General features: G+C 43.8%; 1 protein-coding gene across 3 annotated transcripts in view; it reads left to right on the top strand.

Moving 5' to 3' along the window:
• DOCK2 (dedicator of cytokinesis 2) overlaps window positions 1–19828 on the top strand; it is a 433847-nt gene that overhangs the window by 348607 nt on the left and 65412 nt on the right. For all 3 annotated transcript variants that reach the window (XM_050794630.1, XM_050794631.1, XM_050794629.1), the window contains exons 31-32: window positions 10349–10449; window positions 10540–10598. In XM_050794630.1, the coding sequence (XP_050650587.1) occupies window positions 10349–10449; window positions 10540–10598 (160 nt within the window). The remainder of the gene's footprint in view (window positions 1–10348; window positions 10450–10539; window positions 10599–19828) is intronic.

Genomic DNA, 19828 nt, shown 5'->3' with positions numbered 1-19828 from the left:
ACTTTGGGAGGCCGAGACGGGCGGATCACGAGGTCAGGAGATCGAGACCATCCTGGCTAACCCGGTGAAACCCCGTCTCTAGTAAAAAATACAAAAAAATAGCCGGGCGAGGTGGCGGGTGCCTGTAGTCCCAGCTACTCGGGAGGCTGAGGCAGGAGAATGGCGTAAACCCGGGAGGCGGAGCTTGCAGTGAGCCGAGATCCGGCCACTGCACTCCAGTCTCGGTGACAGAGCAAGACTCTGTCTCAAAAAAAAAAAAAAAAAAAAAAAAAAGTATCACCTTTTTTTTTTTGCTTTTCTATTGCCTGGAGCCAAAAGAGCAGCCAGTCATAGACAATGAAAAATGATTTACAATCAAGTTCTTCAGTACAACTTTGTGGCTTCCTGATTCCTTCGAAAGTCATTTTTAGTGCTCAGCCAAGACCTGGGACCTCTAAGAGATTCAGGGTCCTAAAAGTATGTGCCTGGGGCAAACAGAATGACACACCTGCCAGATCCAGGCCCAAGAAGAACAAACTCTGTGGGAAAGTTCAGATTGCTGCCTCTGCCTGGAGAGGTGAGAGGGAAGGCCCCCCAGAAGAGGATCCCCTCCAGGGAAGCCTCTGATCCCTTGCATCTCTTGCAGTGGGGGCTTAGCATGTAGGAGACACTGAGCTCATGAACTGCAATAATGCTGTTTTTTCCTTGCTCATCTAAGTTGTTCAGTTCCTGTCTGGGCTTTCACCTCTCAGAAGCTGAGCAACTTCAGGCAAGGCCTGGACTGTATCCATGCCTCAAGTGAGTCATCTGTGACATGCAGCAACTACCCTTTCTACTTCAAAGGGTTTTTCCAGAACTGGAATGTGACGAGGGGCTTGCTGGGAGAACCCACTTGTAAGGTCCCATAAGTTTCTGTTCAAATATTTCCTCCTTAAAGAGGCCTCCCCTGCCTGACTCCTCTCTGAGGATCACCCCCACTGACCCCACGGTCATTATGCAAAACCACGTGGCTTCCTGGAGTCTCTTCATACTACTAAATGTCATTAGAAATCATCTTTCTTCTCTACGTGCTTATTTTCTCTCTTTCCTCCCATAGAACTTAAGCCTCATGAGTATAAAGACCTTGAACACACAACAACTGTATGCTCTGTGCTTGGCACATGGTAGGTCTTCTTGGGGAGGTGATGTCTGGGCTGAGGCCTGTGAGATTCACCCTGCTGAGAGCACCAGCGTATGAGTATTTGTTGAGAGGATGAACAGGATCTCTGAAGAAGATTCTCTTGAACTACCTTGCATTCAAATCAGGCAACTGAGCGACAATGAGAGCCATGATAAAATGAGTAGCTGCCATTTTCTGATGATTAATACATGCCAGATCTCACGAGAAGCACTTTAAGGGCATTATCTTTCTCAGTCTTTACAGCCACCCTACAAGTTAGCCACTATTACTAATATTTTTTCTGCTCTAAGGAGGCAGGAAGTAAGACTCAGAGATAATAAGGAGACAGCTTGGTGTCACCGAGCACATCAATGCAAAGTTGGGACCAGAACTCAGTGGTGGCTGACACCAAGGCCCACACAGATGACAACAACCACGTGCCAGATATAGACTTTCACCCCTGCAGGGGGTTGACTGCCCGACTGGGTCTGGGTGAGAGTTTCTCCTGGCATTATAAATCTTCGACATGGGAACAAAGAGTATCTCTTTAGCTGGTTTGAATCAGGAGAGATGCGCGATTTCCTTCCAAATGTGGCTGAGATGCCTGCAGGCCCTGGTCACGGGTATGTTCAGGGAAGTTTCTGCTTTTTGGGAGGGGCAACTTGGAACACCATACCTAGGGGCCAGAGGTATGAGCGTTTCATACATGAGAAGTACGGACTTGCAAGCTGAGTCACTTTAGACAAATTACTTCATCTCTGTGTGCCTCAGTTTCCTCAACATTAAATCAGGATACTAATAGCAGCTATGTCATTGGATGGTTGTGAGGATTAAGTGAATTCACATAAAGCATTTAGAACAGTGCTGGGAACATAGCAGCCATTTAATAAGTGTTAGCTCATTATAATAATAGTAATTTTATTATTTGGATAATGATTATGATGATCATGCCCCTAAATGTGTCAGGGCTGGGAATGCATGTCAGTCCTTGATAAAAAGGACAGGAGGCCTCTTTCTGGTCACCACAACATTGCCTGGGGCTGTCACACCCACAAGATTCTGTAAAACAGAAGAGCGGCCAACATTACACAATAAAGTAAGTCTCTTTTCCTAATGAGGCTTCCATAGCTATTTATTGAAAAGTACTCAAGAACAGGATCATTTTCCAACCTTATCTTTGTTCTCCTACCTTTTCCTCCCTCTGTGTGAGAATGGATTTGTTCTCTGTACCCTGCCTGGAACACGCCTTGTCTCCTTCTTACGGTCTCATTAATTATGCATTTAATATCAGCAGGAACAGCATCCATCACTGACTGCTGCCTGTCTTGGCAGCCACTGACCAGAGGAGGGGCAGGTGCAATGAGATTATCCCTAATATCTTTCCCAGAACTGTGGTTTTGTGATTCAAAGGGCAGAAAGTAAGAAGCTTGGTGACTGCCACTCTGTAGGTGACAAGAACTGGGAATTATAAAAATGGCGTTTCCTGCTTGCGGCTGAGATCACTTGCATTCTAGGCCCTATTCAGGATGCTGGTCCTTGGTGTCTGCATCAGTTCACGTGGTCAGGGAAGACAAAGAGAGGATTTCAAATTCAAATCAGCAAGAAATTGTGTTCAAGAACAATTCTTATGGGCCCAGACTTTGCAACACGCTTCAGGGAACTCAGAAGCAAAGAACACTGCCCTACCCTCAAGGATCTTGGAATCTTGATAGAAGGCTATATAAATCCATCTTCTAGCATCCAGGCTTTTGAAGAGGGTGACTAACTTTATTGGGCATCTACTTAGAAAATTTTGATTGTCATCATAATCTTGTTAGGTTGGGATATACCCATTTCACTGGTGAATTAACTGAGCTTCAGAGAATTGATTGACTTTTCTGTTAAAGGTCATCTAACCAATAAATGGGGCTGCTGGGATTTAACCCCAGGCTTGTCTGCACAGCACATCCTCTTTTCACTCTTCCGCTCTGTCTCTTAGGAATTGGGTGCCTTTGGATTCCAGGAGACAGCTTTATTTAGATCCAGAAGCACTCTCTGCCCTTTCTAATTCTTACTGGCACTGGGATAGAGAGCTCTGAGATGATTGGCTGGAAGATAAGACTCTCCATGTTGAAATCTCTGATTGGCCCTGGAATCAGAGATTATACTTGGACTCCAGAAAGACTCTGTCTTGGGCAGCGCTGTGTTTGGTAGTGAGATGATTCTCTCTATTTGGGGATGCTCTAATTGGCTCTAGGTGGTGGCCATTTCTGCCTAGGCCTTGAGGCATTTTTGGATTACCAGCCTATCCTGGGAACCATTTTTGATATCCTGTGAAATGAAAAACTTCTAAAATATCTCTAGCCTTTAGTAGAGGCGTGAGGGCCACCTTGCTCTTTATAATGGGAAACGTAACCGGTGATGCCAAAAACAGGCGAAGGAGAGACACACACAGAGGGAGCAGTCATCAAAGCCTTGCAGCCTCCCATAGCGCCACCACAGGGGGAGTCATGGTGGGATGGTTCCACAGGCAGAACGGTGGGCACATGCTTGGGTGCAGTTTCCCCAGCCCTGCCTGCTTCAGCTTTTAGGCCCCAGACATCCTCTAGTCTGATATTTCTCACCTGAGTCCACACCTGGGGCCTTCGACTCCCAGAACCAGAAGCATCCGCAGAGTGGGCATGACAGCTGTGCCTCTGCCCCAAAGAGGAGGGCAGGCTGACTGCATTTCAGCACCACTGCATGCTGGTTTCTTTTTTTAACTGAAATTTGAGATAAATAATGATTCCAGGTCACTGAGAAAGAATCCTGATTCTTATTTAAAAAACCCTTGATCTTTCTGCTATAAGGACTGTAGTCTTTATAAACATCAGATGGACCAGTGAAAACCGTAACCAACAACAAAGCGGAAAGGACACTGAGAAGGGAGAAGAGTGATTTCAGCAGAAGAGCAGGGCGGTGAAGAATGCAAGACCTGGAGTCAGATAAACTGGATTCAGATGCCACCTTCACCATTTTGTAGCTCTGTGATGTCGGGCAAGATATTGAACCTCTCTGGGCCTCAGTTTCCTGATCTCTAAAATGGGGAGAATAATTATACAAATCTCATAGTTTTTTTTAGGGGGTTTTAACCAGAATGCATGCAGTGTGCTTGGTTCATTAATGAACCCATTCAAAAAATAATTTCCCAAGCACATGCTGGCTCAGACATAATGTGCGATACCATATAAACAAGAGTAAATTTAAAAAGAAGGTTCTTGCTTTCTCGATGCTGACAACCAGTAATGGAGACAGAAAATAAATTAATTTTGTTGAAAATATGACATAGATGTTGTGAACAGGGTATAATATGGGTGAATAATGGGTGAATTCACTTTGCTTGGATGAGTGGAGAAGGCTTTTTTGCAAGACTAAGAGTTTACTAGGCAGTGATTCTCTCGTCTAGTCCCTACAACCACACCCTTTAGATACTATTGTCCTCCTTTTCTAGGTGAAGTTACTGAGACTCAGAAAGGTAGGGTACCTTGTCCATGATAATGGAACTGGTAATTGAATTGAAACCCTGGAAGGCAACCTGACAGTGTCTATAAAAACAAAGACAAAAAATAACAACTAAACATGCACAGACCCTATGTCTTAGAAATTCCAGTTCTAGGAATGTATACTACAAATGTAGTTTCCCATGCATAAAGATGTTTAAATAAGGGTGTTGATTACAGCATTGTTGCTAGCGGAAAAAAAAAAAATTGGAATCAAGCTAAATGTCTATAAATAGGGAATTTGGTTAAAATTAAAGTACATTCTCATAGAATACAATGTAGCAATAAAAGAGAATGAAGCAGATCTGTATATGCTAATATAGAAACATTTGCAAGATATATTGGTAAGAGAAAAAAGCCAAGTGCAGCAGACTTTTAAAAAAGATGTCTATACATACATTTGTTTATGCATAAAAAAATTCTGAAAGGCTATCCCAAGGAATTGTTAACATTTTCTTCTGGGGAATTAGACTTGGATCCAAGGTAGGATGGAAAATAACTTTCTCCCATTTAATATTTTCTATCATTTTTTAAAACTATGTGTGTATATTACTTTCATAATTTCTTGAGAGTTAATTAAAAGTAACTAAATTCTCATTATACCCACTAGCAGTATGACTTTGGGTGGTCTTTTACTTTATCTGGACTTTACTGTTTATCTCTGTGCAATATGGTAGTCATAACAGATGATACTTAAATTTATTCCAGTTCTAACCCTCTATTGTTCTATCATTTCAGAATATTAAATTCCCAATCAGAAATCACCTCATCCCTTCCCCCAGGGCAAAGAGACTTGTGCATTTTGCTAAAGAGACACTGTAGCTTCCCCTAGTCAGCTGAGGTAGACATTTAGTAGAAATATCACCAGGCAGTTTGTAGCAGGGCAGAAAGAAAAATCTGGGACCCTTTGAAGAATTTCTCTGACAATACAGCAATTGATAAATAAATATTTTCTGGAGCCCAGCTGTATTCAAGTCCTTGTGCTGAGCATGGCATTAGAGATACAAATAAATGGAAGACAAAATTTTGGTACTTGTAGAGGTTACAACTGGAGAAGACAGGGCATACAAATTCTCCACAACCAATGCTATCATCAACACCACCATTCCATACACTGAGTGCTTAGTGTCAAGCCTGTAGTGGATGCCTCATTCTCATATTATTGATCCAGCAATTACAACAGTCCTTTATGGTAGGGACCATTATTTTGGGTATTTTACATAAAGGAAAATGAGGCTCAGAAAGGTCAAGTAACTAGCAAAAGGCAACCCAGCTAATAAGCAATAGAAATGGTTTTCACACCCTGGTCTGCAACACACTGACACATGTCCTCTTGACCATCAGACAGTGCTGTCATGAGAAACGAATGGAGCACAAGGCCAGGTGCAGAACAGTGGACTAACATCCATGATAGCACACAATAAGTGCTCCTCAAATCAGGAAGTGATCAGGCAGACCCAATGTGCCCTGCAGTCTAGGAAGCCTTCATGAAGGAAGCCGGTCTTGAACCCAGCTTGGATGTAAGAATAGGACACAGTCACTGCGGGTATGAGAATCACTGTGAGTGAAGCCAAGGAGACCAAAATGCTCCTGTGATCTCTGTGGAGTCTGCGCAGACCAGCCCGCCTCAGTGGGCAGTTGTCGAAGGAGACAGCACTGGGGACCATGGAAATTGTATGAGACTTTAAGAGCCAGGTGAATGCATTTGGATCTGATTCTTTGGGAACAAGAGTGAAGAAAGGCTTGGGGCAGAGGCCTTATAAGTATTCAGCAATATCTAGTTGTGACCATGGCTCACCTCTAAGAGCACTGCACAGAGCCACATACTGTGAGTACCTCCTCTGAGTTCCAGAAGGCATTCCCACAGAGCCCCATGGCCAGAACTGGGCAGGGGCTATGAGTGAGGTACTTGGATGTGCCGTTTCTGATCCACTAAGAAGATGAGGCACAGCTATGGCCTCATGGTTCATAAAGGTCTTCCAGAATGGAAGCCAAAACCAAAACAAAACCAGGTCCACTCCCATGACAGTTGAAACATATGTCCACCCAGAGATTTGTACAGAAATGTTCATAGCAGCATAGTGTCAATGCTATGATTCATAATAGTCAAAAGACTGGAAACAACCCAAATGACCATCGGTGGATGAATACGTAATCAAAATGTGTATATCCATATGGTTGAATATTATTCAACAATAAAAAATGAAGTACTGATCCATACTACAACATGGATGAACCTTGAAAACATTACATTAAGTATAAGAAATCATACATGAAAGGTCATATATTTTATGACGTCACTTATATGAACTGTCAGAATAGGCAAATCCACAGAGACAGACAGTACATTAGTATTAACAGTTTCCAGGCAGTTTTTAGCAGTGCAGACAGAAAAATCTGGGACCTTTTGAAGAATTTCTGTGACAATATAGCAATTGATAAATAAATATTTTCTGGAGCCTAGCTGTATTCAAGTCATTATGCTGAGCATGGCATTAGGGATACAAATAAATGCAAGACAGGATTTGGGTACTTGTGGAGCTTACAGCTGGAGAAGACAGGGCATACAAATACTCTACACCCCGTGCTAACATCAACACCACCATTGCATTTACTGAGTGCTTGGTGTGTGCCAAGCCTGTGGTGGATGCCTCGTGTTTGTATATGTTCCAGGGACAGGGTAGGGGAAGATGTTGGTGGGGAGAAGAGGGACTGACTCTTATGGGTAGAGGGTTTCTTTTGGCGTGATGAAAATGTTCCAAAATTAGACAGTGGTAATGGTTGAACCACCCTGTGAATATACTAAAAACTAAATTATACACTTAAAAAAGTGAATTTTATGGTATATAAATTATATCTCAGATTTAAAAAAAAAGAAAATCAGGAATGGGATGACAGAGAAAATGCTTTTTTGATGGATTCATTCAGGGTAGAATAGAGAATGGCAAGAGACTCAACCATATTTGACATGTCTTACGTGTTAGGTGGCATTTCTGAAATTATTCTTACGAGTAATTATAGATTGACTTGCTTTGTTGGATACCTATTTCCGATGTACCTTGATTACTCTTTTGCTGTCCGCTAAAATCAGAGATTTCTCACTTTCATGGAAACACTCATTTCCATGTCTTGTGGCCACGGTTTTCTCTTGCCCTGGCTTGTTGTTTCAAATTCTCATCTTCAATGTGAGAAGGTGTAAGCTCCGGACATAAGCAGACCAGAGCTGCACATTTTCATAGCAAAGCCCTGGAGAAGCTGCTAAGTCACTGGGGTGCCGGGAGGAAAGGCAGTCTGAAGCGGTGTGGACAGGAGACCCAACCTGCCACATGTGTTTACATAAACAAGGTTGCTACAGAAACAAGGAGATTTGATTCCAAATGTTACAAGAACCTTTGGAGGACTTTGAGGAAGGGAGTGGCATGATCTGATGTGTTTTTGTTTTTGTTTTTGTTTTGAGATGGAGTCTCATTCTGTCTCCCAGGCTGGAGTGCAGTGGCGTGATCTCAGCTCACTGCAACCTCCACCTCCTACGTTCAAGGGATTCTCCTGCCTCCGTCGCCTGAGTAGCTGGGATTACAGGCGTCGCCTGAGTAGCTGGGATTACAGGCGTCGCCTGAGTAGCTGCCACCACGCCCGGCTAATTTTTGTATTTTTAGTAGAGACAGGGTTTTACCACGTTGGTCAGGCTGGTCTCGAATGATCTGATGTGTTTTAAAAGGTTCTTCTGGTCTCTGCATGGAGAGCTGACTTTAAGGGGGCCATGAGCCAAGAGGCCACTTCACTGCATCCCAAGAGCAGTTTGGTTTTTGGGGCCCTGGGTGATAAAGGTCCAAGTAAAGAAAAAAGCATTCACTCAACAAAATGTAAACTGCATGAGGCCAGGGATCACTGTCTGTGTAACCGCTGCTCTGTCACCTCACTGTGGCAAAGCCTGGGCACTTAGCAGATGTTCCAGAAATATTTGTTAAATGCATCCCCAGCTGAAGACTGACCGTGGTGTGTTAAAAGAACCCCAGATGTCAATTGGAAGGTCTGGATGCAGATCTTAGCTCTGCTGTGTGTATAACAAGATGAGAGACTTAGGCGAAATACTTAACCTCTCCAAGCTTCAGTCTCCTCATCTGAAGGAAGCTTGAGATGAGGAATGAGAGCTATCAAGTGTTGAGCGATGAAAGGAAGATGTATGGGAAAGTTCCTGGCCCATAGTAAAATTAGAGTGCTTGTGTTGCTTCTTTCAAAGACTGGAACCGCAAACCCATTTGAAAGTCATACTCGGGGCAGCAATCATGATGTTATGTTATCAGTGGAAGAGTTGCCTCTTTTATAGTCTTGGCCATCTGCAAACACGAATGAACATCTTTGAGTTAAGGATGAAGGTCTCAATGGCAGGATGATTTCTCTGGCTAATGTTACCTATCCTGTTGCTACAAACACTGTTGAGAGGGGCCGAAAGTGGGTGGGCTTTGTTCAGCAAAGCTGTCTCCCACCTGCTCCTTGCAGGACCTTGGCATCTTGCAACAATTGCCCTTGAGCACCAAAACCCTAGGTGGTATCACTGGCTTTGGTACCAAAGGAACCACTGGAATAAAGAAAAGCACAACAGCAATGAGGCTAGCAAGGATATTTGAGCTCTTACTGTGATTCATGTCTTTAAACACCTCATTTTGTGTCATCTTTATCACAGCTTTCTGCAGTGGGTACCGGAGTCACCTCAGTTTTGCAGACAGGTTCACCGAGGCTCCGTGATGAATCCATGGATTGTAGATCCATGGTTTGGACCTATAATATCTCTGGTTCTGTAGCCTGTATCAATATTGCCATCAGTGTGGCCAATCTTTTGAGCAGTCACCATGTGCTGACTCCTTTACCTGCTCTATTTCACTGCAAGCTGGTGGAGTGGGTTCTAGTATAAGTGCCTCACATTTAGCACTAACAGATCAGGTACATGCAAAAATCCTTACAAGCCTGCATCTCAGCTGGGCCAGCAGGGGCTGTAACTGAACCGTGCATCGGAATCACCTGAGTGCTTATTAACCTGCAGATTTCTAGGTCCCACCCCTAGAGGTTCTGATTCAGTAGGTCTGGGCAGGGGCCAGAGAATTTGTATCTCTAACAAGTTCCCAGGCGCTGCTGCTGCTGCTGATCTGGCAACCACACTTTGAAACCATCGAACTAAAGGGAAAGAAAAGGCAAAATATTTTAAGACAGAATGGATTGCAGGTTGGTCCTCCAAGCTGTCAGGTGAATTAGGGAGGACTTCCAGAGAGGCTGTGAATCCCTGAACTGTCTTACCCTTCATCACCCTCTAATTCCAGGGCAAGAAACAGCTCTCCATGGCACTCAGCTGGGGCAAGTTGTCTTTCAAAAAACAAAACAAAGCACAAGGACAAAAAAACAAAAAACAGCAACAAAAACAACAACAACAACAAAAAAACCTAAAATTCTCCTCTTCTCCCAAATCCTATTGTCTGAGAGTGGACATGGTAGTGCCTAGAGAAATCCATCCATTGTCCTCACTTTGGCCAGGATGTTAATTTCAGAGTCAGTGCCAGTTAGAAAATTGCAGTGGGCACAATTAAACTGGTTCTGCCTCTATCTTCTGCCATCTTCATAAATTATTCACACTACCCAGCGCTTATGCCTTCCCACTTCAGACCCTCTCCATAACTGTTCTCTGCTCTTTCATTTACAGCTGTGGAACAACTATTTTCATCTGGCAGTGGCTTTTATCACCCAGGATTCTCTGCAGCTGGAGCAGTTCTCGCACGCCAAGTACAACAAAATCCTGAATAAGTAGGTTGCATTTTTGGATTTCCTGAAGAGGGGGAGGTCCATGAGATCCTCTGAGTTGGTGCCTGAAGCAGAGGTTTTTGTTCCTCCTAGGTATGGGGACATGAGACGGCTAATTGGCTTCTCCATCCGTGATATGTGGTACAAGCTTGGTAAGTAGGCACACACATCCAGATACTCACATCGGCGTGCACCAAACTCCTTGAAGACCACCTATTGGAGGGCCACAGGGGTTTTAGCAGTGGGAGCATGAAATAACAGTTCATTACTGTGTGTACCCCGGTTCTTAATAAGCGCCTGATTGTAATCTGAATGAGAGGGGGTCCCCACACGCACACCTACCCGCAACCCTGCAAGCAGCTGTGAATATGCTTCTGCTTGATGCCTCCAGTGGGTTACAGATCCAAATGGAAATTTGTAAGGTGGACCAGGACTGTCATGGGAACTCATGTGCTCACACATCACACGAATGCTTGCTGCTGATTGGAGGGTCATTCTGCATCCTGTATAGCATGGTCCACAAAACATACTCCAACGTCATGGGGATAATTGGTTCTCTGAAATATGAGAGGGTCTTTTTAGCTGAAAAGTGACCCCATAAGCTGTCTCTGCCTCAGGGAGCTGCAGGAATCCTGTATGGTTACCTGAATGATACCTGTGGAGGGAGGGATGGAACCAAGGAGGCATTTATTGAGACTCTGAGTCAGTCCCATGCTAAGAAGATTGTATTTAATCTTCACATCACTTCCTGTAAGATGGAACTCTTCCCCCATCCTTTTATTGATCAGGAAACTCAGAAAAGGAAGTAACTTGCTTGAAATCAAACAGCTGGAAGTCTCCGAGTATGGTTTTGATTCCACAAGGGCAGGGGCCATAAACCTTGCTCATGGCCTGCATCCTCCTCTATAAATATGTGCTGAAAGGATAGATGGATGGATGGATGGATGGATGGATGGATGGATGGATGGATGGATGGATGAACAGTAATGAATTTTTTTGTTTTTCTGTCCCTCCTTGACTCTCTGATGCTAAATTGCTCTGCCCTGGGTGTGACTGTTGACTTTCCTACAAGTACTAACTGTGCCCATCTCTTGGATTTAATTTTTGTTCCCTCTTCAGACTATGCTTCTTGCTTCCCCAGACCTCTTATTGTCTGCCAGTTCCCAGGGGTTTTTTAGGCGGTAGTTGCATGCCTCTTCCAGCAAGTTCTATCCACTGTGGAGGAAGCATAGTACAGTGGAGAGACTATCAGTCTGGGTTCTGTGGTTGCTGGTAGCACCAGACTCAAGCTAAGAGAAGTACAGGCTGGATAACAGGGAGGTTGCAGGTTGGCTCACAAAGCCCAAGGCAGAGCCGAGGACCCAAGCCCAGAACAGACTGCCACATCTTTGCTTTGGGCCTTGCTCTGACATTTACAGGCTGTGAGGCCTAGCATCACCAGGCCTAAGGTGGGGAAATAAGCACCCTCACAGGGGGCTTATGAGGGTCATAAGAGCACAGCCATGGAGGCCACCACCCCCACATCAGAGTTTTTATCATTATTGTCATCCTTGCCCCATCAGGATGGAACCTAATTTTTCTGTTCTCCCTGGCCTCTACCCTCTAAGATGCCAGTAGCACCCTCCCTAGTTATGACAACCAAAAATGTCTCCAGACATTGCCAAATATCCCCTGGGAGGAGGGGTACCACCTCTACCCTGTTTTTCTAGAAAGGCATGTCTTTCTCAGTCTATCTTTTGTTTCTCCACACTGGGTAAGGACTGGGATATAGGAAATAACTGATGTTTCATTTACCATTGCTTTGCAATGATAGGGGAATGGGGGGACATCGTGTAAGCACAGGCCCATACGACAGCCGGCACCTGACCTCAGGGTCAGGAACATGAGAAGGAGTAAGGGCCTGCAGCAAAGTGAAGATGACATGCCCATGCAGAGAAAAAAGACAGTCGCTGTTCCTCTCCAGTTAATTGCTGTCCTACTGAAATGCAATCCCAATGTTTTCATACCTTTCAGTTTTTCGAAAGAAGCCAGGAGACTGGGTTTTTCAATGTATTTTCCAATTTATGAATACTAATGAAAACTAATTGAAAGTTTTCAAAACATCAGATGTGCTCAACACATGATGGACCCAGATTCAGTTCACTTCCAAGTTTGCATTCGTTGTTCTACAACAGCAGAGGCTGGATAAAGCTGTGGCAGGCTTCCTTCCCCAGCTCGACACCCCAGGCATTGCCAGAATTGCAAAACAGGGATCTGTGCTTTGTTTGTTTCAAGTCCTTCCACGTGGCCTGCTCTTTTCTGAATGTCCTTCATTGCCATTGTTTTGCACACAGAAGATTTTATTTAGATATAGATTATGTTTTGGCAGGCATTCCTGCACTCCCAATTATGCTGATGAATGAAAAGATGTTACCAAATATTCCACCTGCTTAGAATCACAGAACGTTGGAGCTAGAAGGGCCCTTCAGAGATCGTACTGTCCAGCATTTTTCAAACATTTATTTTTAGCTGAGGACCAATAAAAAAAAATTCTCATGCTTAATAAGTAAATTGGATGAAAATAGAGCTATTGTAATTGAAGTGAGGTGGGAGACCCAGAGCCCATTATAACAGGCTTCTCTTGAACTTCCCTTGTAGAGGGTTTTCTAGGGGGAAGCCCTGAGCACTGTAGAGAACAGTTGGAAGCAACTGATCTGGTCCAATTCATTGTTTTACTAATGAGGAAACTGAGGTCCAGAGAGAAGGGGTTTGTACAAGATCATGTAGTGGGTTAGAGGCAGAAACTGGACGAGCACCTTGGCCAGAGTATTTGCTCTGAAGCATCACAGACTCCCTGCTGTTAGCAAAAACCTGTAGGATGAATTAATGCAATTAAAAGACATATCCGTCAGGGGTTGGAAGTTGGTTGCAAACAAGAGGCATTGACTGCAGCTGCGTTAATCAGAGAAGGTATTTATTAGAAGAGCAAGAAGGAGCTGAAGAACCAGGCTTCTCTTGTTCCTGGCTACCTGAATCCAGGATTCAGTGTTTTAGGATTGCAATTTGCTCGATTAACAATGCCTTGTAGCAAGTAACAGCCACGTGGCCCAAGTCTGTCCCATGAGAATCAGCAGAAACATACCTGTTAGGGCTACAGGCAAGTTTTTTTTCCAATTAAAAACAAAACAAGACAAAAACCAAGAGGCAAGGAGAGGACAGATTGAATGAACAAAACACATTTTTGCCCATAGCCCTCCCCTTTCTTTCTTTCTGGAAAACGACAATATGGCTGGAGGGGCAGTAGCCATCTTAAAGCCATGAGGACAAAACTCACATTCTGAGGATGAAGGAGCAGCTCTGGACCAGCCATCTTTTGGCTTCTTGTTAAACAAGAAAATTAAAGCTTCAGTTTAGTCATGGTAGTCAGATTTCTGTTGCATTCCTGATACATCATCTAATTCAACCCTGCTGATTGTATAGGTAAAGCTGCCAAATGAGGCCAAGAGAAGCACAAGGACATTGCCAAGGTCAAAAACAAGTCAGTGACTGAACTGAGGCTAGAAGAGCCTGTCTCTTGATCCCAAGTGCAATGTTCTTACAAATAATTTTTTTTCAAAGTGTATGCAAATTGTTTCAAAGGGCGTGAAATAACCAATGATCTATGTTTTTTCAAAGACTACTGATAATGAGTAAATCATAATGCATGTTAGTTTTCTAAATTTTGTTTTAAGGCCAGAAGCAATCAGGGCATCATCATCACGATCATCAGTATCATCATCATCATCATCTTCTCATCAAGAACAACTCGGGCAACCCTGTGATTATAAGATAGCTAATTGCAAATCTATAATCTCAGGCTTGAAGATTATTTCACATTCTTCAGGGGAAAGTCTAGACGAATTGTGTGTGTGTTGTTTTGGGAGAGGAGGTATGGGCAGGGAGGTCTTAATGGCGAGAAGGACAACATGTTGTTAAGGAGCCAGCCACTCAGGGGTTAATGCCATTTGTTGTTTTGGATCCTGGGTGGATGCCAAATGGAATGTACTTTTCCCAATAGTGTAGCATCATAACATTTGATTTCTGCTTGGCATGAAGCAATGCACATTTTGCGCAAATGACTTTGCACTTAACCCTCCCACGTTCACTTGGGTTAACATTGAGCTGCTGTGTTAACACTCGTTGTGGGAAAGAAAGACACATTCCAGAGCCTGGCATCTCGGCCTCCCATGAAGGGAGATTGGCCTGGCCAAACCTCAAGAGCAATTTGGCCATTACTGTTTAAGCACCTACAGAGCGCCCAGCTCGGTGCAGAGCTCCAGAGAGTGGCACTGTCAAGTAGGGAAAAGTAACAAAGTGAAATGTGTGGTGGGGACTCAGGAGTTCAGGCAAAAGGGATATAAGTGAGGACTGTAAGGATGATTCCGTATGGTGGGGAAATGGCTTCTGAATTGGAAGGAGGACCATGTCAGGACTGAAGGAAAGACAGGGAAAGGGTAGGTATTCCAGGGAAGCAACCAGCCCAAGCGAGCATGGCTTCCTGGGGTTGGGGAGTGGCTGCTGGGAATAAATGGGAAACGGGATTAGTGTGGCCATCCATCCATTCGTTTACTCATTCTTTTAATAACCAACATCGAGCACTGTGGTAGGCTCCCCAAAGATGTCCATGACCTAATCCCCAGAACCTGTGGAATATGTTACCTGACACAGCAAAGGAGACTTTCAGGTGTGATAAAGTTAAGGATCTTGAAGATGGTGAAAGTGTCTTGGGCTATCCAAGTGGGCTCAGTACAATTACAGCACCCTTATAAGTGAAAAACAAAAGCTGGAGAAAATCAGAGTCAGAGAGTGATTTAAAGAAGCTGCATTGCTGGCTTTTAAGATGGAGGAAGGGGCCACGAGCCAAGGAATGCCAGGATCCTCTAGAGGCTGGAAAAAGAAGCTGGGGAAGGCAAGGAAACAGATTCTTCCTTAGATCCTCCAGAACGAACTCATTCTTTCCCAGACGTTGATTTAGCTCCATGCAACCCCTTTCAGACTTCTGATCTCCAGAAGTGTAATAAAATAAATGTGTACTGTTCTAATTTACTAAGTTTGTGGTGATTTATAACAAACAGCTGTAGGAAAGTAACATACACATCCTCTACATCCCAGGTACTATGCCAGTAGCTGGGGTTAAAGCCCGAAACGGATTACAGATATAGCCCCTGACTTCATGGACTAGTGATCGTTGCACTGAATAGTTACACACTAACTACAGCATTATTTAATGACAGTTGTGAAGGGGAAATAGCTGTAGAATGGAAACTTGGGGCACCCACAGAATCGGCGAGAGACTCCTGCTTAGTGAGTAAGTCAAGGATGGCCTCCATGAGGAAGAGCCAGAACCCCTGAGCTCCAAGCAGTGCTGTTCTTTAGAAATAGAATACAAGCCTCCTAATTATGAATGCTTTAGTGTCTTTATTTTTCAAAAATTAAAAGAAACAATAAAGTTAATTTTAACAATACATTTAACACCATATTCTAAAGTGTTATACTAAACATGTAATCAATATAAAATGTTACTGAGATTTTTTTTTTTCCTTTTTGGGGTATCTGGTGGAGTTTGTACACTTACAGCACATTTCCAATGGACTAGCCACATTTCAAGGGCTCAAAAGACTTATGCAGCTAGTAGCTTCCATACTGAATAGCACAGCCCTAGAAAGTGAGAAAGGGTTTTATTTGCAGAGACATGGGCTGGGGATAGACTTTGGAGGGGGGTCCAGGAAAGGGAAGGAAGAAGAGCTCGTTCCCAGAGGAAGGCCCAAAGTGGGAAAAGCAGGGTGCACTGGAGGAGTGGGAGCCAGGCAGGTGGATGGTATGGGGAGAGAGCACAGGACTAGACGGCCGGCAACACTTTATCCTGCGAACAAGGAAAGTCATAGGGAAAAAATGCTGTGAATAAGCATGATCCAATTGGGGCTTTTCAAACATCTTTGAGGACGAATGAGAAAATAGTTCAATGAGACAGAGAAGAGTGGAGGGTTGTGAGTGTCAGCCATGGTAGGGAAGATAAATCCATCTGACCCTTTCCCAGTTCAGCTGTTTGCTTTAAAAGTGAACAAATGAAATGACCGGCCTGAAAATTTCCATGAAAAGCTTCAGGGAGCTCCATGAGGTTAGACCTTGTCTTTTCATATTGCTTAATCTAAAACTCAGCATAGAGCTGAAGCCAAAGTACTTACCAGCAGCAGCAGCAGCAACAGCAGCAGCACTTACTGAGCTTTTGCAATGTGCCAGACACTGTGCAGAGCCCTTCGTTTGCACAAACTCTTAAGCTTCGACAATTCTATTAGGCAGATTTTACTATCTTTATCTCACAGATGAGATCATGGAAGCTCAGGGAAGGTAAATGACAAGCACAATGCCACACAGCCAGGGAGTGGCAGTGGCAGGACCTGACCGACCCAGGCTGTCAGACTCAGAGACTCTATGGGGCCTGGAAGGAAGCTGAGGCTGGGCAAGTCCTGAATAATGAGGAGAGAATTGATTGCCTGTCTCAGAGCATTGCCAGGAGGGAGCTTTTCCAAGCCTAAGACAGAGGAGCAAAGATCTGTGGATCTGTGTTCTGTCTTCCCCTTTTGAACTGATTTTTTTTTTTAAATCAGCTCAGCTTTATTTCAAAGTCCCCAGGAGGCTTGCTGGACTCTGAAATCCAGGGAGTCATAACTTGCCTCATCCTTGTTCATTTCAGGGTCTGTGCCAGCCTTTGGAGAGGGCTTTCTGTCCCATGTCAGCCTCAGAAAGTCGTGGCTTACCCAACTTAATTCTCAGCCAAGTTCACAAAAGCCTCCCTTCCTCCCTCTTTTCTCCTTTCCCTCCTTCCCTCGTTTTCTTCCCTCCCTCCCTCCTTTTCTTCCTTCCCTCCCTCCCTTCTTTTCTTCCTTCTCTCCCTCCTTTTCTTCCTTCCCTCCCTCCTTTCTTTCTTCCTTTCCTCCCTCCCTCCTTTTCTTCCTTCCCTCCCTCCTTTCTTTCTTCCTTTCCTCCCTCCCTCCTTTTCTTCCTTCCCTCCCTCCTTTCTTTCTTCCTTCCCTCCCTCCTTCCTTCCTTTCACCCTTCTTTCTTTCCTTTCACCCTTCCTTCCCTCCTTCCTTCCTTCCTTCCTTCTTTCTTTCCTTTCACCCTTCCTTCCCTCCCTCCTTCCTTCCTTCCTTCTTTCTTTCTTTTCTTTCACCCTTCCTTCCTTCCCTCCTTCCTTCTTGTTTCTTTCAAGGTCATCTCCTCAGTGCCCTCAGACCCTTTGCATTCCACCCTACAGTCCACTCCCGGGAGGACTGACAGAGGAGGTCACTGTACAAATGAGAAACCAAGACCAGAGAATTCATGGGACCCCTTTCCACCCACACCCCCTGAGCTCTTCTCTGTGCTCTCATTATCAGCAGATCCTCTCCCAAAACCTGTGTAATCTGGCATTTGGGTTTTTCCTGCTGGCTTATTGGCACTTTAATAGCCTTTTCTAATTGGTATCTGTTCCCAGTGAAGTTCAGCTTCAATTACATGAAAAAGACCCTCTTAGTAAACGCCCTTCTTTGCCTTTTCTCAAATACAGCAGTAGGTGTGTGTCTTGCTTGAGCACTTTTTTTCCCAAATGAGTTTGTATTCAGTTAGCCACAAATATGTTCTGCGTGCATGTGTATGCATCTACATATGTAAAGATACGCAAATACATACACATTTGTATTACTTGAACACAAAATCCAATGTGCTGAAATTCCTTTTTTATGTAAATGAATAACATTTCTTAAGGGAGCATTGTAAGGGCCATTGAGGTCACACTGTATTTGGAGATCACCATCTCTCTCTCTGCTTTCCCTGTTCTGCCAAATATCTCCTCAACTGACTGTAAAGAATACAGATGAAAAGTATGTAAGAAATCACAAGTCTACAGCATGTCTGCCCTTTATTTTAAACCATCTAAAATTTGTCCTTATCATGCCCAATGCCCTCCAGTATTCTAAAGACCTTTGTTGTGTAAGCAATTTCTCCATTCCATGGTGGCTTATCTGACAGTTTCCCATTTACCTTCTACCTATTTTTGCACTCGACTTTGAATTTTAAAACCCCACTGTGGTTTGAAAAAGACTTAAAGGATCTTGAAGGATGAAATCAGAAATCTAGATTAGCAATTACTATCAACCTGCCAGCAAGGAAGTTGTTGTTGTTGTTATTGTTTTCTATTTGGGCCAAAGCAAAGACCTGAGGCTTAAGTGTAATCCAAATGCATCATCTAATGAAGCTTATGTCCTGGAAAAGTGTCTATGTTTTCACTCAACTCTGCCTGACTCCACTGTTTCATTCTCACTAACTGAGGATAGTCCTAGGATGAAGCCTTTTTTTTTTTTTTTTTAATCTGAATCCTGGGCAACTACTCCAACATTAAGCCTCATTTAGGTTGAAAGAAAATTCGTTTTCTTACTGCTTTCCCTCTCAGCTCCTTTTCTGAGCTTTAATCGAAAGCAGCCGTGCCAGGCCACACGCCATACCACCTGAGTTTCTGCACCCTGAGGTGCTCTCTGCCCCAGGCGAAGACCACAAATGTTCGTCCTGACAATGGATAAAAATGGGGTGGGTACCGAAACTCAGAAGGAGAAGGAGGCAGCAGCTGATGAAATATAGAGGTGTCAGCTTCAATGATAGGGTTACTTGAATATGCTGACCCTCACTTCCCAGGAAATCCCTGTGATTCCTAAGTGCTCCTCTTTATTTCCTATCTGCCCCTTCTGATGCATATTTTCTGAAGATTCTGCTCAGTTCTGCTCAATAAGTTTCCCCTTTGTGGTTCATTTTGACCAAACATCACAAAGATAATATTAATAGCTAATGCTGTAGAAAGTAGGTGATGTGCCAAGCATTGTCCTGGGCACTTGCTAAATAATCACTCATTTTTTCTTTGATTCTTTACAACAACCTTATAAGATAAATACTGTTACTGTTCCAAGTTACAGATGAGGACACCGCGGTTCCGAGAGGTGAGACAAACTTGCTCAACATGACATAGCTACAGTTGATAGTGGAGTCAGTTTACACACTCAGGCCGTCTGGCTCCAGATTTGGTGCCCTTAACCACTGGGCAACACTGCCCTGGCACTGATTCTTCTGTGCTCTGTGCTAAGTACATGCAGACATATTTTTACAAGATCTTCTCAACAGCTGAATATTGCTATTGCATTTTTATGAGCCATATATACAAGTCCCACAGCCAGAGAATGTAGGAGCTGGAAAATGTATTTTCTCATTCAGCAGGTGTTTACTGATCATCTAATAAGTCCTGTGCTCAGTGCCATACATAGACACAATGAGGAGAACAGACCTGGTCTCTAGTGGGGGAGGCAAATGTTAATCAAATGATTCGACATATAAAGAC

The sequence above is a fragment of the Macaca thibetana genome, chromosome 6 (assembly GCF_024542745.1).
Source record: "Macaca thibetana thibetana isolate TM-01 chromosome 6, ASM2454274v1, whole genome shotgun sequence".
Lineage (NCBI taxonomy): Eukaryota > Metazoa > Chordata > Mammalia > Primates > Cercopithecidae > Macaca > Macaca thibetana.
Note: the sequence above shows the minus strand (reverse complement) of the source record. Positions and strands in the feature narration are given on the sequence as shown.